The sequence below is a fragment of the Nicotiana tabacum genome, chromosome 3, assembly GCF_000715075.1.
Source record: "Nicotiana tabacum cultivar K326 chromosome 3, ASM71507v2, whole genome shotgun sequence".
NCBI classification, from domain to species: Eukaryota; Viridiplantae; Streptophyta; class Magnoliopsida; order Solanales; family Solanaceae; genus Nicotiana; species Nicotiana tabacum.
This window is the reverse complement of record NC_134082.1, coordinates 7,932,099-7,955,038: the sequence shown is the minus strand read 5'-3', so window position 1 is coordinate 7,955,038 and position 22,940 is coordinate 7,932,099. Positions and strand designations below refer to the sequence as shown.

Genomic DNA, 22,940 nt, shown 5'->3' with positions numbered 1-22,940 from the left:
AGAGCAATACTACACCTATAATGTATCAAATCATTTATGAAAACATGGTGCAGTGAACTTATAATGGAAAAGACTTAATAGCTTCTATCCAGAATTTCTGCTTGATGTGCACAAGGGAGAAAGAGTTACTTATTGTAAAAGTAGGAAAATGATTTCAAAAGACTGTGAAATCATGTTACTGAAAATTCCCGCTGAAGAGTTGGTGGGATAGGAGTTAGAAATCGTGATCGTGGGAACCGAATATGTCAGAATCTTTACTTTTTAGGTCAAAGCGCAAGGAGGGGAGGAGTTATATTAGCCTAGTAGGGGTTGGTTTCATAATATAATTTTAATTTTAGAATGTCTTTTATTATTTTGAAATTCAAATTCAAAAATAAACTAAATTTACCTAATTTAACTAATATTGTCTTAAAATTAGCACATGGCATCCTCTTCATTCGACACTTGACAAATTCTCATGGTTGACTTCTTTGCTTTTAATAATAGATAGATTTATAACAAATATTGTTTCAAAAACTAGAATAATAATGCAGTTATGCAAAATGAAGAAAATAAAACAAGAAATAAAATATACGAGCAATTACATGGAATCACAAGAAGTAAAGGTAGAGAAATAAAAGATAAATGATGTACAACGAAACATATATTTTAAATTTTTTTAAAATAAAAAGTAAAAAGAAATAAAAATAATGGAAATAAAATGTTAAAGAAAATAAATTAAAATAAAAACAAAAAGGAAAGAAATTAAAAAGTAACATTGTAATTATACAGTGTAATTATCACCAATTCTCACTTCCCTCTTGAGAATTGAAGAGTGTAATTACACCTCTCCAATTACACCAAATTCCATGTTAACCAAGTAATTACTTGGCGACACAAATATGTCAAACTATATAATTACACCAAAATTAAATTTCTAGGTGGCTTTCCAAACAGACTCTAACAATAAATATTAATTCTTGTAATGTGTAAATTGCTTGACTTTCGGAATTATTAATTGAGAAATATGCTTCAAAAAATAATAATCGATAAAATATATACATTTTGTATACAAGTATATTACATACATATAATATACAATAAGTTTCGATCGACCAACCAAGTGTATTTTATCCTTATCAATTCTACTTATTATGAAAAATTACGTGTAATAATAGTTTAGTATTTTACCCAAATCAGTTTATAGGAGTTACTTTTTTCTTTTTACTTTTACATTTCTGCAAGTGAAAAAAAGGATTGGGAGAAAAGAAGAACCCACATGTACACCAGAAAAGACAAATTGCTAAACCAATTTTTTTATTCAAATGATCATATGTATCTATTTTACGTGACCTGTTTACAAGTTACACAAAGTAAACATGAATTATTGAATTTGAAGAATAAAAATTGTCTCAAAATGTCGGTATACGGTAGGAATCAGGGCTAACCGATTTCGTGAGCTCAAGGGTCACTTCGAGAGCGAGATCGAAATAGACCAGGAGTGAGCCCGATGGGAGGCTTCGAAGATCAAAGTGTCTGATGAACATCGAGGCCGAACGTGATCGGCCTCGAGATAATGTCGTTACGAGTTTGTAACAAAATGAGCAAGATTCCCGCCACGTCCCCAAGATCATGGCGTAAATTTTGGAATAGATTTGTACGAATTGGTACAAATCTGTACTAGGCGGTTATACAATTGTCCCAATAAGATTTCTTACTGTAAATAGAAATGTACCTTATTTAGGGTTCCTCCATTATATAAAGGGGACACCAATCATTTGTAAAGATGATTTAATCATTGGCAAAGAATATACTATCCTACTTTCCTCGCTCATTGTTCATCAGAATTGTCCTTTAGCTTTACTGTTCTTGCTTTATTGTTCTTGCCTTATTGTTCTTAACTCATCTCGAGTTCACTGAGCTCGAGGTCGATTCTGCCTTGTAACACTGGTTTGGTTTACTCATTCTTTCATTTATCCATTATACTTCTTGATTGTTAATTGGTATTGAACTAAATCATATATCTTTTAAACCACAAATCAAATTTAATTGTTACTCGTATTTTTTAGGTAAACAGTTTGGCGCCCACCGTTGGGATAAAGATAACAGTGATTATTTCAGTACTGATTCTCATAACACAATTTATTTTTACACTTGTTATTGTCAAGAATTTTTTGTTCTCAGGTTAAAACATGTCAGACTCGCAAAACGCACATGTACACGATAATGATGGTTTTGGATTTCATGGGAAAAACAACAATGTAGGGGTCGGTGTACCACCGATAAACCCTGGGGAAGTGCCAAATGTGGAACCACTTGTTGTTAGTTCACACATTGCTTTGAATGTGGATCTAGGCGCAGACCCCGGTGGAAGTGTGCACAGGGAAGCCCGATCTGAGGGCCAAGGAACACAGGGTATAGGAGATGGGGGAGTTAGCCTCCAAGTAATATTCGAGATGCTACAAGCTCAACAGGTTACCATCTCTCAACTTCAAAGTCAGAATAGAACTCCAAGTATAGTCTAACCAGAAAACACTCGACGTATTGAGCCGGTGCCAGAGAGATCAAAAGGTAATGGCTCGGGGACTGACCCCACGATTATGAGGATGCTCAAGGAACTCACCAAGAGGATCGAGTCCGGGGATAAAAAGATTGAGGATAACGACAAAAAAAAGTGAAAACATACAACTCCCAGGTCGACCAAATACTAGGGGCATCACCAATATTGGAAGGGTTAGATTCTAAAAAGTTCGTGCAAAGACCCTTCCCCCTAGTAAAGCTCCGAAGCTAATCCCCAAGAAGTTCCGTATGACTGAGATTCCCAAGTATAACAGGACGACCGATCCGAATAAACACGTCACCTCGTATATGTGCGCCATCAAAGAAAACGACTTGGAAGATGACAAAATTGACTTTGTATTGCTGAAGAAGTTCGGGGAAAATCTATCCAAGGGTGCTTTAATATGGTATCAAAACTTACCCCCTAATTCTATTGATTCGTTTGCTATGCTTGTAGATTCTTTTGTAAAAGCACATGCCGGAGCCATTAAAATTGCAACGAGAAAGTCGAACCTTTTCAAGGTAGGGCAGAAAGATAACGAGATTCTCAGGGAATTCGTATCTCAGTTCTAAGCGGTGAGAATGAATTTGCCTCTGGTCACCGATAACTGGGTTATTCAAGCTTTCACTCAAGGTCTCAACACTCGAAGTTCTATAGCTTCACAGCAGTTGAAGCAAAGTTTACTCGAGTACCCGGCTGTCACTTGGGCCGACGTACATAATTGGTTCCAATCGAAGATTAGAGTCGAGGATGATCAACTAGGGACTCCTTCGGGATTCGTTTATCCTAGCAGGCCCATGGGTAGGATCAAAAAGGACGTCGATCGGGAGCCGATGTCGAATAGAGATAGATATCAACCATATAACACAGACCGTAGAAATGACAGGTTTGGACAAAGCTTTGCACGAAATGAGAGGAGAAATTATCGAGGTCAAAATTCACGGGGGCTTGATGCCGAGGAAGATCACGTTAAATATTCAACATCCGAATAAAGGTACGACCCCAGTCTAATCCTTTTTATTTTTTCGACTAACACTTGCAGGTTTCCGACAAGGATCGGCATGAAGCTTTGGAACTTAAAGCACGTGTTGCACTCTTTTTCCCGTAGACCAATTTTTGTCGCAAATGAATTTTTTTGGCGAGGTTTTAACGAGGCAACCATTGTCGTGTTAACTTAGAGCAATTCAACTGTATCCGAGGTTCCCTACAATAAGCCTCGAGTACTGAAGGGCATTTCCCTCGAATGTCTACTTTGTTGTAAGGAAATCACTTCAGGACATTGGGTCTCGATAGAAGAACTTTGTAATGGGCCAAATGGTCAGATAAACCATGTCCGTATAGAATAGTCGAGCCCCTATGGCGAAACATGTATGCATGTATCACTTATCCAAAGAAGCATTCTTTCTATATCAAAACACTTTGTGTATCAAAGAAACTTGCTACTATACGAACATCGTACTTGTGATTCCACGAGAAATGGCTCAAGGGCCAAATACACCTCGAATACTCGGGGACTGTCTTCGACAGTCAACACATTCGAGTATCTAAACTTGAATTTATAAGACCTCAAAGAGGCATCCCTCGATGTAAAGGCGAAAGACATCATACTCGGAGACTAACCTTTCAGACAAGTTCGAAAGGTTATCGGGAAACAAGTCTAAGAGACATATCTGAACGCTACGGCCATATTAAAGGCTACAGTCATATTAAAGGCTACGGAAATATTAAAGACTACGGACACATTAAAGATTAAGGTAATGTAAAAGGCTACGACTGAAATAATACAGCTCGGAGACGTCCAACTTTCGCAATAAATTAAAAACCTTCAAATACTTTGAAAAACCGGTTAAACTCAACTACCCTCGGCAAAAGCAAAAATGGCTTCGATAAAATCAGCCTTCGAATAATTTAAAGTCTTCGATAATATCAGCCTTCGAGAAAGCCTTAAGAGGTATTAAAATGAACAGGTTCTGATCGATTGAACCCTCGAAAAAACCAACGGGTACAAAAAATACATGCTAAGGCATAAAGAAATTTTCACTAAATTTTTTAGCCGAAAAGAGGGAAATATTATAGCCGTCTCAGAGGCCGAATTGACCCAACTTAAAGAGCCTAAGGGCAGATCCAAAAGAGCCTAAAAGCCAATATAAAAAAGCCTAAGAGCTAACTTTACTTCGAGTTCGAGCAAATCCTCACTCGACTATAAAGCCTAAGGGCTTTTTTGTTTCGAGTTAAAGAAAGTACTCACTCGACTACTAAGCCCGAGGGCTACCCTAGTTTGAGAAAATTCTCACTCGGGGACTATCTATGAAGCCTAAGGGATAACTCTATTTCGAGTTCGAGAAAGTCCTCACTCGATCATAAAAGCCCGAGGGCTATCTTAACCCGAGTTCGAGCAAACCCTCACTCGGGGACTATCCATGAAGCCTATGGGCTAACTTTACTTCGAGTTTGAGCAAATCCTCACTCGACTATAAAGTCTAAGGGCTATTTTCATTTCGAGTTCGATCAAACACTCACTTGATTACTAAGCCCAAGGGCTACCCGAGTTCGAGAAAATTCTCACTCGGGCACTATCTTTCGAGCCCAAGGGCCACCTCATCTCAAGTTCGAGCATGTCTTCACTTGGCCATAAGGCTTAAGGGCTATTTTCAATTCAAGTTCGAGCGTGCACTCACTCAACTATCAAGCCCAAGGGCTACCTTACCTCATCGACTGTTGAGCCTGAGAGCTACTCAAACTCAAGTTTGAATGGTCATTCGGGGACCATTGTTCAAAAATGTTCGAGGGCAAAACTTATTGTCAGTCATTACCATCTCAAACTTTGGACATTCAAAAGGAATTTTATGTTAAGGTGCTTTGACCCGTACAAAAGGGTAATAGATTCAGAAGTCATGGAAGGAAAAAGGGCTTTGTATAAACCTTTTTACAAGAGCTATAGGTCACGATCAAGAGTTCCTCGCAAGGGCCGATCAACCTCAAAAGCAAAAAATTACTAAAAGCAGGAAACCTGAGCAGCACGGTCCTTATCGGTAAAAGTGTTTTCGCCCTCAGAATCTTCCCCATCGTCGGACTCGCTAAAAGTTCTCAGAGTTTTCCTCGGGAAAGGCGAGCTTCCAATTGCGTGCGTCGTTAAGTCGAGGTTGCATTGCTAGCCAGTACAATCTAATGTAAACATATTTATCAACTAATAATGATTTAATTAAAAATATTTATAATTAAATTATAAATGTGAATAGAAAAATATTTTTTATTTATTGAATTAATATAAACACGAATTTCCACTTACTTTACTTAGAAATATAAGGGAGAAATTTAAAAATAGCCAGATTTACAAGTGGTCATTCAAAATTAGTCACACTTTCAAAAGTAATCGAAATTTAGTCACTTTTCATGTAAAGATAAATCTGAACGAATACATTGTTCAAAATCCAAAAAATACTCCAGTATATTATACTGAAGTTCCAGCATAAGTATACTGGAACTCCAGCATAATATGATGGAGTTCCAGTATAATATACTATAGCTCCAGTATAATCTAATACCGGTCCAGTATAATAAGCTGGAAGTTCATAAACAGGTGCTCGAATCTCCAGTATATTATGCTGGAACTTTCCGCGTGTTGGAGTTCCAGCATAATATGCTGGAAGTTCATACACAGATGCACAGAACTCCAGTACATTATGCTGGACCGGTCCCTGTTGCTACAAAATAGTGACTATTTTTTAATAACTTAACAAATACTGGCTATTTTTGAATGACCAATTCGAAAACTGATTAGCATTTGCTATTTTTACGAAATATAATCGTCCAGCCCAGAATGTTCATTTCGAGTGTCTACATAAATGACGCCTGAATTTGGTGACTCGAACACCACGGCGACCTAAAACAATTTATTTTATACTCACTAATAAACTTCACACAATCAATACAGTTTAACATATGGCAAGAAAGAACTTGTCAATTTAACATATAAATTGACTTTATAGTGTAAAATATTTTTATGTATAAAGTTAAGTCGACCTAAAGGTGCATAGCTTTAGGCGTGTCAATTAGTTGTGGGCAAATTACAAATAAATTTTGGTTTTATAACGAATCCCCAAAAAACACTTTAGATACACACGAAATTGAACCAGAAATTGATCGCCTCCAAATTCTTACGTATTTCTTTCCTTTTGTTTACTCCGAATTTATATATTTTGACCCATAACTATCCCCGTAAAGTCTGTGAAAAAGGCATTTTATTCGTACTATTATGGACACGTGTCGACATAGCAGTGTCCCAATCGAAAAATTAAAGAATCTATTCTCACTCACTCTTCTCCCTGAAGAGTGCAATTTAACGTTGTTGAACTACCTTCAACCATAAACCCTTTTTCACTTTACCAATAACACACTTCCCAAGATGCTCTCTCATTCGTTCGGAGTCTCTGATTGATTAAGGACTCGTTTGCTCATAAATTTTGTGATAATAAATTTGGCTTTTATTTAGCAAATACATGTTTGATCATAGATTTTGGCTATATTTTGACAAAATCTCAAATCCTAAATCCCAAAACTAGCTAATTGAGCCAAAATATCACTATTACATTTTTTAAAAATTGCCCAATATTACTTCGTTTTCTCGGTCATCTGATAATGTATCATATAAATCATTATAAAAATGATGATTTTGTACCAAATTTATTTGTGTTGAACTATGGTTTGAACTAATATAATGAATGTTATTGATAATGGTATTGTTGGATATTTGTGATAGTTTTTAAAACTTGTGGGTATAAATCATGTTTCATGACTTTACAAAATAAATTTGAGAAATATGTCTTGAAAATTGATGTCCAAACACATTTTCTCTTCGACCAAACTTCACCCAAAATAAATTTTTTAAAACAAATTTTGAAATCTATGTCCAAAAGCTAGCTAAGTTTTCAATAGTATAAGCAAAACAATGTGCATAAAAATATTTCGTTGAAAATGTGAAGAATGTCTTCGAAATGCGTTTGAACATAATTTCCACTTGAACAAAAAGCTACGAAATTTATAAGTAAAAACTAAAATATGTTAAAATCATACTAAAATATTTTCAATCCATGCGGGTTCTTTAAAACAACGTTACAGCAAGAAGAAACAAACACATAAAAAAGTTATCAAAGTAAGATAAATTATCATTAATCGAGAAATCAACCAAGCCCCAAAACCTACGTACATAGCCTTTAATGACACAGCACGTACCGCTTAGCTTTCTCAAGTTTTAAGAGACCTAATTTTTTGTTAGAATATACTATAAGTCATGCGTATTGTTATAGTATTTTTTATGAACAATTATTTATTTACTTGTTTAAATTCAATAAAGTTTCATTTTAAATAGATCATGTGTTGGTTTGTGCGTCCATTGCTTACATAGTAGATGATTTAGTGTATAGAGTTTAGCTTATACACGAAAGATTAAATCATCGATTCTTGTAAGACATAAAAGTTAATGTTCACAATCTAATGATGGAATTGGACAAATCATCGGAATGATTGTAGCACAAGATTAAATATAATTTATCTTGATTATGGGAATGGTTTAATTCCAACTTCTTGTGCTAGTACATTTTGTATGTATTGAACGGATCAAGTAGAGATGAGTATTTTATACTGACTTTATAAAATAATTTCTCTAGTCCATTTAATGTACTTATACTCTTAATCCTGATATAATTATTATTAGCTGTGTATGTCACTTATTGTTTTGATTTATTAAAAGACGAGATTCTTTCGCGAATCAATAAGCCTGATAAATTGGATAACAATGATATACATTGGCGAAGTAATAATTAGTTGATGGAATCCATGTCTCAATTTTGAGATTGATGATACTCCTTTATGAAAGCTTATAAGTTTTCATGTGTAAACCCGGCCGGTGGATTTTGTATCCGACACATGAAATAAGTTAAGTGTAAGTCTAAAGGAAGTAATCAATAAATTAAATAGTCAGTAATTTAATTTGATTGATTAGTATCTGAATCTTAACATGGGGAGTTAAATAAGGTTTTATGGAAGAATTTCGAAATTGAACTAAGGAGTGCAATTACGAATTTTTAGTGGAATAATTCGTAATTTATTATGATGGAAATTAGTTTCAGAATTTCGAAATTAATATCATAATAGGAAGCCTTGTTAATTAAATTCTGTGGTCCCTACTGTGCCTAAATAATAGAAAATAGTGGAAACGGTTACTTAGTGGGAAAGAAAACGTGGAAACCGTCCCTTAGTGGGAGAAGGAAACCTAACAGGTTTTGAAAACGGTTTTGACCTAAAAAACGCAGCTATATATATGGATATAAGGGCTGGACGTTTTTTTCATGATTCTGACTGCGGTTTCTACTAGAATTTTGCCCACCCAAAATTCTCTTTTTTTCGGTTATTGTTTGGGTAACACAGTAGAAGACTGTGGAAAGCTGCTAGTGTGTTTTCAACTGAGAAACTGGAGAACGACCTAGATTTGTTGTGTTTACGCTTCAAGAGGTAATCCTAAAATCTCCATGCATACTAGTTGTTTAGATTACATGCGAATAAGATTCTGTTATTGTTTCCGCTGTGGTATATATTCCATCATTTTTGGCTAACGAGGCAACAGGACAATAGAAAAAACAAAGCAAGCATCCAACAATAATTAATACTGTAATTAATCAGTAACAAGCAGAAATCATCTACTAGAAGGAAGATGTCAGATTAACTACAGAAAAAAGTTTTCACTGTTCAAAATCAACAATATACCAAACTGTCAAACTGAACCCCTCCATTAACACCTAACTAGAGTTATATCAAAGTTTCTTCGGTATTAGAAAACCGGATTTCATTAGAGTCATAAAGCAAAGTAGTACTGAACAAGAGCAAGCAGCAAAAAAGAGACGACACTTTGGGGCATTTCATTTACTCGGATTTATTAACAGGAGAGCAAATCATCCAGATATTGCCATAAGGATCCTTCAGCTTTCCCACACGCCCACCGCAATAAGCAACACCATCACCTTCGGCTATTTCGCCCTCAGAAACAGCGCCAGCAGAGACAGCCTTGGCTACAGCAGCTTCCGCATCCTCAGTCTCCAAGCAGAAAACACATCCAGTAGTAGCAGCCTTGACACTGACCAGACAGCAAATGGAAAATTGCTTGAAAAAAATCAATATTATATAAAATGGCGACTTAATTTAAAAGTAATTTTATGTAGTTTCTAAACATATAAAATATTATACAAAGAGCAAATACACCTGAATATCGGTCAGTAAATACACAAGTAGACAGATCGTAAGACAATTTTTGTAAAAATTTGTTAAACGTTTTTTCCTTAAAACACTATTTCCAAAGTTTTTTCAAAATAATTACCACGAATGTTGAAGGTTCTTCAAATATATCTACAGCAAAGTATAATTTTCGTATCCAAAAGCATACAACATATCATTCCCAATAAACAAACGTAGCTTAAAAACGTAAAACACGCAGCAAATATACCTCTACATCATCAAAAACACAAGTTGATAGAATGGCTAACATGGCGTTTGTATCTTAATACTTGTTGACATTTTATTTAAGAGAAACTATTAGGAATATAAAATTTTCAATTACTTTTTCCAAAAAATTTATTAAAATATTTTTACATTAACCTTGTGTTTCTTCAAAATATTTAAACTTAGAAAAACTACTCACATTCAAAACCATACAACAAAAGTATCTCACATTAGCTACTTCTCAAATAATAAAAGCAGGTACAAAACGCAAAACACAGAACAAATACACCTAATAATGACTCATACAAATAGTCAACAGAACATTGAAGTGGCGTTTTACTTGTGAGAACATTTATAAAAATTTCAAGAGAAAAACTAGTTACAGTACAACTTTTTGTCAAACATACTTTCCGGAAACCACTCAAAAAAATTTCAACACACCTATTGTTCTTCAAAATATCTACAACATAATTTAATTTTATAAATTTTTTTCCAACTGTTGTTTAAGAAACTCAACAGATCGGAAGGTTTTTAGAAACAAACATGAGAAACCAAGTCGATAACATGCAAAAATACGCAAAAAATAAATAAAAAATTAGAAATACGTACGGAGCAGAAGAGACATCATCAGTAAGGTCAGAGACAAGGAAGGAAGAGGAACCAAGCTTTAGCTCAACGGAGGAGAGGAGAGGTATCTCCTGCTCCGCCTTCCTCTTCTGGTTGACACGTGTCACTTCCTCAGCACCGAAAGCATTTTTGTAGAACTGTACGGCGTCGTTCGCCTTCGGTGCCTCCACGAACAGCTGTGGCTTCACCGCCGTGAAAGTGACCGCTGCAACGGCGGTCTTAGTTGCTTCCTTCTGATCAGCTCCTCCGTTCTGTGCTTCTTCTAGCGCCATTGTTACAAACCCTAGGAGAGAGAAAAGGAGACGTACAGAAGAAGGAGAAATGGAGAAGAAGAAGAGCTAGAGAGAGAAAGCAGGAATGCAAAATGAATTGGATAAAAGTGGGAGTGACACCGCTGGGTTGTTGGGGTATTTATAGGAAGTGGAAAATCGGAAACGTTTTGTGTGTTCTTTGGATAATTGCAGTTTTAGTCCTTTGGTTATTTGATAAATCTTTGTTTTGTTCTTTGCAATAATACTTCACTGAACATATTCAGCATGTTAACTTACTTAAAATATGTATTTGATCCCTGTATATAAAAAAATATGCTATATTAGATCTGTTTTTATAGTACCTCCACCTCATTTTGATGAGAAGGCAATTGATTTGATATGAAATCTAAGTTATTAATTTGATTATGTATTATATAATGTGAAATTTGAAAACTTATGAAATTTAAAAATGATGTGAATATTTTTTAACATTTCAACATGGGAAGAGATACATTGAAACACATGAAGTAAGTATAAAAAGGATAATTCAGTACATTAAGCTCTCGCTATGGGCGGAGTCCGGGTATAATCTAGATCATAATAGTCTATTGTATGCAACCTTACCCGTCATTTTTGGCAAAAGACTAAACCTCCCCTTCCCATGAAGTAAGTATAGTGTTCTCAAAGTGAGATAAAATAATGATAGAATCGATAGTTTTATAAACAAATATCAATTCGAATTTAAGAATTTGAATAGTTAACGAACTTAATTTTTTTTAAAGTGTAGATTTTTTTGTTTTAACATCTCAACATAAAAGAAATATCATATGAATTGAATTGGGTATTAGGAGTTATGACACTCGAAGTAGATAGTAAAATTTAACATAACACAAGGTAATTGTTTAATTAGTAGTTTAAATATGCATGAATTCAAAAGCACGAAGTCAAAAGTGGACATTTAAAATAATTAAAGTCTTAATATGCTTAAATTAGATATCAAAGGACCCTAATCGAAATTTATGAATAACTGAGGGACTAAAAGCAAGAGTTTCTCATCTTTTTCCATTGAAACGTTTTGTGCTTTACAGATATCCTAAAGCGAGTACCAGAAACATCAAGTTAACCCTCAGATTATAACTAAATTTGCGAAACTGCCACTCTCTGTTGCATTTTTGCGTGACGAGAATTAAATGGGGATATTTAAGTATCAGTCAGTAATTTACTGTTTTTGTTTGTCTTTTTTCGGGACGGAATTTGCTTTGTCCCCCTTTTGGGATTGGGCCTTTAGCTGATTTGCTACGTACAAAAGATATCACGTGACAGTTAACAGAAAATCAGCGTGCATTGTTATTGCCTCTGCACATTTTTTTGCAAAAGATGGGAAGAAAATCAAAATTTTCAATTTAAATGGAAAATAAAACAAAATCAATTGGATAAATCAAATAGGAGTAGCATTTTTCTTCTTTGCAGAATCAGAATATTTATTAGGTAATTATAAATAAATCTTTACATAAATGTTGTAGTTGATAATCTAGTAAAAATAATAATGAACTTAGTATTACACGTTAGTAGATAAGAGGGGTTGCTAACCAACAGGTTGTGAGTTCGAGTCACCCCAAGAGTAAGGTGGGGAGTTCTTGGAAGGATGCCGAGGGTCTATTTGAAAACAGTCTCTCTACCCATGGTAGAGGTAAGGTCTGCGTACACATTACCCTCCTCAAACCTTATTAGTAACATTATACTGGGTTATTGTTGTTGTTGTTGTTATATTACACGTTAAAACTTTTTAATGCTTCCTTTACATTTTATACGTGTTCGGTCTGCCAAACCAGTGGCTTTTGGTAAAATAGTGTATTGTGTTAAAAGTTTATTAATATGTACACATATTAATTTATTAGTATAAAGTTTTTATTCTATAATTCAAAACCTATAGAGTTAAAATTTAGCTCCATCTCTATCACTCTCCTAGGTTTTCCCCATTCTTCCTCTCCTAAAATCATAGCTATATCACGGTCAAAGTTCACTATCGGGAAGGGATATAGCCGTGACTTAGTAGGTGTTTGGATATAAGAATTGTAAAATTTCAAAAAAAAAATAATTTTTTTCAAGTGAAAATAGTATTTAAAAATTAGAGTTGTGTTTGGACATGAATATAATTTTGGATTGCATTTTAAGTTTTATGAGTGATCTGAGTGAGAATTTTGAAAAACGACTTTTTAGAGTTGAAATTACTCGTCATATTGGAGGGGGATCGATGAAATGGAGGCTTGCTTTTGGAGTTTTGTGTAATAAGAATATGCCACCAAGATTTAAGGGCAAGTTCTACATAGTGGTGGGTAAACCGACTATATTGTACGGGGTTGAGTGTTAGTCCCCCAAGAAGTCTCATATTCAGAAGATGAAAATAGTTGAAATGAGATTGTTGAGATGGATGTGCTGGCATACTAGGAAAGACAAGATTATGAAGGGAGTTATTAGGGACATGGTGGGAGTGGTCTCTGTGGAGGACAAATTGCGAAAATCGAGGTTGACATGGTTCGGGCAAGTGAAGATGAGAGACATAGATGCTCTGGTTAGGAGGTGTCAGAGGTTGACTATATATGATCTGAGGAAGTCTAGGGGTAGGCCAAAAAAGTACTCGGGTGAGGTGATTAGGCAGGACATGTCACTATTTTAGTTTACCAAGGACATGACCCTTGATAGAAAGGTGTGGAGATCAGGAATTAGGGTTAAAGGTTGACAAGTAGTCGTGAGTTTCTCCTAGGCTTACCAGTAGTATTATTCTTGTGTTTTCTTATTCCTAGTTCTTTATTATTACACGTTGTGCAATACGTTTCTATTACCTTATTACTTTGTTGTTGCTATATTTTCACTATTCCTTGAGTCGAGAGTCTATCGAAAACAAACTCTCTACCTTCATAAGGTAAGGGTGAGGTCTGCGTATACATTACCCTCCTCACACCCCACTTGTGGAATTATATTGAATTTGTTATTATTGTTGTACTTTTTTGCTTATGTAACGATCCTTGAGGTTAAGGTTAATACACTTGCTTTTAAGAACATATTTATATAAAATTAAACAAAAGATTTGAATAAAACCATCGATAAATTTGTTATATTTGATTTTTTTCCGCACCATCCCACCCCATCGGGCGGATAAAAACTGCTCGCACGTGTCCTCTAGCGTGATTCGAACCCTCAACTTATGTTTGACATACTTTTGTTAAAATTTAAGAAACAAATATATGTGATTTCCTTTTAAACAAACATTGAACCAAGTCCGAACAGTGAATGCCCTTAGGCTCGCCCGAAATTAGGGGTGGGGGTCTGTCACGACCCAAACTGAAGGGCCATGACTAGCACCCGACCACACTTGCCGAGCACCAACGTACATTTCATCTAACCTTCATTATTATCTTTTAGGGCTGACGAGATCAATATAAATGGTAGACCTAGATCATGGACAACCAGCAATAAAATATGATGGCATGAACATACATAGCAGGGGATGACCAGACAATCAAGAAACTACATATAAGGTATGAGCTACCACGCTACTATGAAAGACTATACAACAAAAACTAGCCGACAAGGCATACCAAACTATACATGAGCCGACACCTGTCTATGAGCCTCTAAAAGAACATAAGTGTTGCAACATAGCCGGAACAGGGCCCCGACATACCCATAATGTCTATAACAAAAATTGCATACCAAGACCAAGGCAAGTCCGGAGAAGGGATCTCGCCAATCACCGCTGAACTGGACAGTCTACTGTGGTGGGGGAGCTGCACCTGCCTGTCTATCAGGACCTGCAGCACGACATGCAGCGTCCACAAATAAAAGGACGTCAGTACGAATAAAGTACTGAGTATGTAAGGCAAGGAACCATAAATACGATTAGTAATGTAAGCAAGGATAGAGAATATACAACCTGTAACATCTTAGTACCTCTGAGGGCTACTTACATGAAATGCATGATACATATGTATAAATACATAAACCTTTAAAGCATTCGCCTCTGTGGGCATCATCATCATCATATCGTACCCGGCCATAATAGGCTCGGTAAAAAAATGTACCCGGCCATCATAAGGCTCGGTAGAATCGTACCCGGCCACATGGAGCTCGGTAAAACCCAACTGATCAGTGGTTGCACAATAGGTGTCGTACCCGGCCAACTATAGCGTGGCTCGGTAGAGTAAAATAGATACATATATATAATGCATGCTCGACTCATGGAATCACATTCTAAACCTTTCGGAGTGACGTAAGGTCGGTATCCTCTGTACACGTTATTAGGACTAACTCTTCACTGTGAACCTTATAAGAATCAGGAAGTACCAACAACATTGATAATATAAGAATAAGAGAAGCAACATTAACATCAATCGTTCCATAAGAGGGAAAACAATGTAAGTACTGCTAGCTTCTAAGAGTAGAGTATCTTGGAAGCTCGTTCATTACATTATGTACAATCGGAGTCGTGAAAAAGAAGGAAAGGGATAGCCTCACATACCTTGTATATACTGCCCCAATCTCAAGCTATGCAATTGTCAAAACTCCTTAGTCTACAATAAGAGAAACGATACTATCGTTATCATTTAAGCGTCATAACTATTATGTATCGACCACAACCTATTTTACGATGAAACGGACAGCACCTCCCCTATATATATGACCTCACACCATTCAAAACAGTCACCAAACAGCCCAAACAACATCAATAATAAACATATTGAGCCTCCCAAAATAGTCCACACACAGCCTAATCACTCCATACATACAACGACCACCGTAGTCGTGTCAAACAACCTGGAAATGTTACGAATAACTATTAGCCCATAACCCTACATATATATGGTGTTTCTACACACGCTTCCTCCTCCAAAACTCCACTATATAGTAGTAAAATACGCAGCCCAACAACAACGCAAAACAGTCCACAAAACAATAACATTACTACCAAGCCTTTCGATATATATCTCACAAGTTCTAGCTTCAATGGCTTAGCCGCAACTTGGATAATATTAAATACATATAGAGTAAGAGGTTCCTTACCTTTATACAGAAAGAACAACTCCAATTTGACCTTAAATTTCCATGAAATATCCCTCCAATGCTGCCACAACAACAAAAAGCGAAACTAGCGATCAATTAGTGTTTTTCGGCACTAGAATCACTTTAGAAGGCTTGAAATCACCTAGGATTGATATTAAGAACATGAGGGAGTATTTACAGAACATAAACCCTTTAAAACAACCTCCCACACGAGCTGGAACGACACAAAAATGAGCAACAACAAGAAGAACAAGAGACTTACTAGCGCCACGGAATTCCCGACACTTGATTTGTGTTGTTTGCCCTTTTTGGGTCTTGAATCTTGAGAGAACCTTGAGAGGATGTTCCTAGGGTTCTAAGGTCTGAAAATAGTGAGAATAAATGACTTAAAATGGGTTGGAGGCATCCTATATAGGTCCAAATATCTTAAACCGCCTTAGTGGGCCCCATAGAGAGGTGTTTGGCGCAGTCTCGCAAAAATGCGAATATCTCTCTACTCCGAGATCGTATCGATGAACAGTTTAATGCGTTGGAAACTAGACTCATAGATCTTTAATTTTGTTGGTAGATCACCCCGTAATTCCTTGTAAATTATGAGAAAAGATTAGAAACATTTGACCTAATGTTTAAGTAAAATTATGAACCTAAGTTGCGACAACTTTTGTCGACTTTTGTTTCATAACTCGTTTGACTTCAAGACTTATGATACGGATATTATATGATTAAAATAACTTAATAAATGACCTCTTGAGTGTATTAAGCACCGCTAGATTACCTGAAAATACGAGTTACAACATCCTTGATTCGTTTAACTTCTAATACTGGTTAATCACCCTTATACACTCTTGTATCACTTAAGACCAATAGGATTGACTTCTTATCATCTCAAAGATAATTCCTTCTTGGATTTATGTTAACTAATATATGGCATGAACTAACACATGTGGATATGGGTTGTAACAGGGTCGGCCAGTTCGGTTCAGTTTTTATGAAGATCGGTTCGATTTGTTTGGTTTTCGATTTTCTACTTGGTGCACCAATAATCGAACCAAAATTAGTTCTATTTCTTTGGTTTTTGCTAATTCGATTCGGTCGATTTTCGGTTCAATTCGATAGGTTTTGAATAAATTACATCAAGTGCTTGCCAATATAACATGAAAGTTGCATTCAACTATAATAGCCTTCATATTATGATGTTCTGGAATTACAGGTTGTAGAATGAAGACACACTTATAAGTTAAGGTGTATTAACTCTGGTGTTCTTTTAAGGAAAATCTTAGGCGTGACATGTATTTATGGGGTTAGCATTGTACAGGATATAGCGAGGTAATGTTACGATCCAATTTTCCTTAGTAGGATATGATGGCGCCCAGCGTCAGCTGTTAGGCAAACCAACGGTAAACTAGTCATGTATTTATTCTTTTTAACATTTTAGAAATAGTTGATTTTTAATTATTAGTTAAGTAAGAGGTAAGAAATTTAATAAAATAAAGTGTAAACAATTTTAAGAACAAGTGTGCTGAAATAAATACTCAAAAATCATCAAATGTCTACTAGCATATTTTTTCAAGACCTAGTGTCACAAGTGTATGAGCTACTAGTAGAATATACAGAACTCTCAACTATTGCCTCGAATAGAATAGACAGAAAATAAATATAAAAGAGAAACTCCAGGTGATGCAGAACGGGCTCAAAAAGCAGCTCACCGCTAAGTCTCGAGGTATCAAGGGTGCCCACCAAGACGACTGCCAGATGCACCTGCCTCAGATCCTGCACGATTAGTGCAGCAGTGTAGCGTGAGTATATAAACAACATGTACCTAATAAGTATCAAGTCTAACCTCGAAAAAGTACTGACGAAGGGTCGGCATCGACACTTACTATGGGACAACAAATAAAATACAGAAATTTTAAATAAGCGTCAATTATGTAAACAATAATAAAAACTCAATAACAAGTAGTGAATAAATAATTCTTCAACTAATAGTAAATTCCAAGTCAATTTTTGTAATTAAATAATTATAACCTTTCAAACCATAACATAATATCGAGCATACTTAGGTTCCGAGTATTGTCACGCACGATTTATGCCGAGGTCGTACGGCCTGATCCCAATAATATATTGCGTGCACTGTCGAGGGTCGAACGACACGAACCATATATGCATCTATTAACTTGTCGAGCCGAACGGCTTGCTCCCATGAGAATAGAGAATTTACCTCGCTCGCGGAAGTGCTTGCGATGCGAGAGGACATGGATTTCTCAAAGTTGTTAAATATTCCTCAATTCTTTCCCGAAAATAAAAAATCTAACTTAAATGTTTTAACTTTAAAAATCTCTAGTCTCAGCTCTATTTGAGATAATTAATATACATAACAAACATGAGAGTACAATAAAACATGATGTAAACCTAAGACTACTCGGACATCTCATGGAATATAGTTACGCATGGACTCTCATCATCTAGTGTCTACGTAACTCCCCACACAAGTAATTCAAATAAAAAAATACACCTAGGGGATGAGTTCCCTCTTACAAGGTTAGGCAAGAGACTTACCTCGTCTCCAAGCTTACTTTTCGGCCCAAATATTCGTTATAAGCCTCAACTCCGTGCCGAACAATCCGAAACTAGTAAAATATTATATAAATTAATCAATAAATATTAAAATTCATAATTCAACTATTAAAGTGATTACCCAACCTAAATTGGAAGATTCTCAAAATTCACACTCGGGCTCACGTGCCAGAATTTCGGAAATTTTCAAAGAATAATGTTACCAATAACCTTACGAATTCAAATATATTATTTTTACCCAATTCCATAATCATTTTCGTGGTTAAATACCATTTTTATCAAAACCTAGATTTTTCAACTAAACCCATAATTTCCATAATTTTTCTTGTTAAGATATAACCATAATCTATGTATTTAAATTATATATAACAGAAATTACTTACCTCCAATAGCTAGGTAACAATCCCTCTCCAAAAGCTCCAAAATCGCCCAATGGATGAAATTAAGAAATGAGTCAAAAATGGTCTAAGTCCCAACTTAAATGAACCTGCGGTTCCGCTTCTGTCGGACAAAGCCTCGTAGATGCGGACCAAACCCAGGCCGGCCTCCTTCGTATTTGTGACCAACATCTCGCTTCTGCAAGCCCGCTTCTGCTGCATGCGCATCGCACCTGCGACCTTCCCCGCTTCTGTGATCGCCTGCTTCGCACCTGCGCCTCCACAGGTGCGGTCCCTGCCTCGCTTCTGCTATCACTGGGCAGCCCACGCTTGGCCGCTTTTGCGGTCATTGGCTCACTTCTGTGAGATCGCACCTGTGGCTAGCCTCTCACAGGTGCAATTGCACCAGAAGTAAGTCCGAATGGCATACGGGGCCCCCGAGGCCTCGTCCAAACATACTTACAAGTTCGAAATCATAAAACAGACATGCTCGACCTTTTGAAACACAAAAAATAACACCAAAACTAAGAATCACACCCCAAACCAAATCGAATCAACTTATGAACTGTTCTTCCAACTTGTTCTGAACGCGCCGAATCATATTTAAACTACTCGGAATGATACCAAATTTTGTGTGCAAATCTTAAATCATCATACGGAACTATTCTTGGGCTTGAAATCCAAATGGAACTCGATAACACCAAAATCTACTCCAAACCAAATTTAAAGAACTTTAAAAACTTCAATGCCCCAACTTTCAACTTTATGCACCGAAATTCTCCAGGGTCATCTAAAATCCAATCTGAACATACGTCCAAGTACAAAATTATTATACGAACCTATTGGAACCGTCAAATTCCGGTTCCGATGTCGTTTACTAGAAATGTTAACCCCAAATCAAACTTAACCCTTTAAAGCCAATATTAAGGAATTAAGTGTTCCGATTTCAACTCGAACCCCTCCAAATCCCGAACTGACCATCATCGCAAGTCATAAAATAGTAAAAGCACATACGGAAAGTCCTATTTAAGAGAACGTGGATCTAGAAAGTAAAACGACCGATTGAATCGTTACAAGTAAGTTGTGATTGTCGTTAGGAAATTGAAGCGATAAATGTTTAGCAACTTTCTGTTATTTTATAACAACATATATTTTGAAGTAAACTATGTCAACTTAGTTTATACTAATGTGCAATGATTCAATGAAGAATACTGCATGAGTTTTCATCTAAAGTTCTTAGTAGACCTTTTCTGAATAGAAATATTACTATATTATTTGAAAGCAGACATGCTCGAGAAAACTATGTCCTTTAACCTTGACTGCATAAAAATGCTGTATATGGGATATTCTTGTTTGCCATGGACAAATATGTTATTATTATGTATTCCGGTTGCCTTTGACAAGTACTTGATAATTCTATCTATTGTTGTGTGTGTTATGAGTGCAGTCGTACCCTCCATGAAAAATTCGATTTTTCGGTATAACCGAAAACCAAAGTTGTAAAATCGAGCACCGAACCGAATACCGAAATTATAAAAATATAAACTGCAAATCGGTCGAATAAGCCGAAAAACCAAAACCGAATAAATTAAATTTTATGGTTCGATCGATTTTTTTGGTTCGATTGGTATTATGCCCACCCCTACCCGGAAATTGTTAATACTCACTGCTAATGCTAGATCATCCTAGACACTACAAGGCTTTTTCTTATTTTTGTTAGAATTTTATGAAAGGTAACTATCTCGGTTTCATAGATAAATTTATATAGAATCTTTGAAAAAGACTTTCTTTCATAATAAGAAAGAAAATACTTACTACTATCTTTGGGATCTGATCCTATACCGCTGCTTAAGACTTTAGTGGATCGACTCTATTACCTAAGTTAATTCCTAATTTTTATCTCACATCATGAGATAAGTATTTCTTTCGTCATGACATAAATATGCAGTTATTATTATTTTTGAATGAGTATGGACGGTAAATAATGAGAAAGAATGGGTAGTTTGATGAAATTTGAACTCTAACACTTAAATGATAACAATAGTGTGACCTAGTGGCTAATAAAATAGACGAAAAATCTTAAAATTTTAGGTTCAAATCTCATCGAAGATAAAAAACTCTTAGTATTTTCTTTTCGTATGTTCAAATTTTGATGGACCAAGTTACTCAATATTTATGCTGATTGGAGATGGTAGATGTCTTAAAATTAATTGAGATGCACACCAGTCTAACGGGTCGGGCTGGAACGGTTTCAACCGTATCGGACCGATATTAAGGGGGCCGACAAGGGTGGGCTTACAAGGGAACCGGCATGCGCCAGTGGTCTTCGTGATACTAGTTAACTAGACCGGTAAAAATAGGGACTGTCATGTCAAATTGGTACCGGTGGACTTGCACGACCTGGACTGGCCCTCTCCAGTACAACGGCTAGTTCTTTTTTTAAAAAAAATTATGTTTGACCGTTGGCAACGGTCAGCTCCAATTTTGAATGTTGCCCAACGACCTTATTCGTAGACCACAGTAATAGCCCCTTTTGTGGGCTTTTTTTTTAATTTTTTTTAATATTTATTAATTTAACCCTTTGTTAAACTATAAATAGACCTTACCCCACACCTCATCATTTCTTCACTCATCTTTCAATTCTCAATTCTCAAACCTAAATTCTCAATTGTCATTTTGTTATTCTTCAACTAAATTGCTTCAATTATTTGGCTCTCATTTTTTGAATTTTATTCATGGTGTTATTTAAAATTTGAATAATTGAAGTTTATTTGTGGTAATGTCGGAGTTGCGAAATTCAGATTCAAGAATCATCAAGCATTCAATTCATTGTGAAATTCAGTGCACTCATTCCAATTCTTTCTCTTATTTAATTTTTTTAGTAGTTAAATTTTCACAGTATGTCTAATGCTACAAAACAAGTTTGTAATAAGGTTGCAAATCGGTGTAATGAGAAAAAATAGAAAAAGAGGTGCTTCTTCAATGCATTGTACTACTCCGAACCGTATGTTAATAGTTAATACTTGAGAGATCATTAATGATGTTGTTAAACATTTGCATAAATTTTATATAGTTACTGTTGAGTTTTGGAGCTTATTACCCTACTGCTACTATGATTTTAGTACATATAGATGGAATTCTCTTGTATTCTTTGATTTTAAGAAGAAAGAAAAATATAAGGATATTGTTGAAAAACTGCAAGCAAAACTCAAAAAATATTTCCTTTCAATTTCTCTTATTTACTTAATTGGTGTTATTTTAAATCCTTATATAAAGATGTCTAATTGTCACCAATTAATCAATGCTTTATATACTTATATGAAGATTGGACCAACTGAAACCCCAGATATATATTATTGTATGAACAAGATAAATATGAACAATCTAAATGATTATTTACAACAATTATATAATTATTATGCAAATTTAGTTGATGCTGCTGCTCTTAATATAGGCAATTTTACTCTTTTTTCATTAATTTACTTGTTCTTCAACATCTGCTACTATGAATGAAGATGATGGCTTTGGTAGTTTTAATATTAAGTCTATATTTCCTTCCACTCAAATCAGTAGCAGGGACATTGATGAACTTCAATTCTACTTGCAAAAGCAAACAGAGCCTTGCACAAAGGAAATTTCACCGTTGACATGGTGGCATAAAAATGAAAAGCAGTTTCCTGTTTTTTCGGCAATGGCTCGGGATGTGCTAAATGTGCCAGATTCAACAGTTATATCAGAGAGCGCATTTAGTCAAGCAAGGCAACAACTAGGAGACGCCCGTCACTAATTAGGAAGTAATGCTTTGAAAGTTCTAGTATGTTTTAGAGATCGGATTAGATCAGAGCAAAATAATCAAGGATGTGAAGATGTTAATAAACCAGAAGACGAGGAACTTGAAAATATATTAATAAACGGTAACCCATATGAATTCAACACCCTAGAAGATGGCCAAAAAGTTCATATTGTCTATTAAGAACTTATTAGGGGAATGCAAAACCATTGGAGTTTAAAGACTATATT

The 22,940-nt window shown here is 35.6% G+C and overlaps 1 protein-coding gene across 1 annotated transcript; it reads right to left on the bottom strand.

Moving 5' to 3' along the window:
• Positions 1-9,186: 9,186 nt before the first annotated feature.
• On the bottom strand, positions 9,187-11,056 carry LOC107830207 (uncharacterized protein At5g48480-like). Its single transcript, XM_016657691.2, has 2 exons — positions 10,640-11,056; positions 9,187-9,668 (listed from the first exon to the last, which is right to left on the bottom strand). The coding sequence occupies exons 1-2, from the start codon at positions 10,927-10,929 to the stop codon at positions 9,458-9,460; spliced, it is 501 nt and encodes a 166-aa protein (XP_016513177.2). The 5' UTR covers positions 10,930-11,056; the 3' UTR covers positions 9,187-9,457.
• Positions 11,057-22,940: the final 11,884 nt, after the last annotated feature.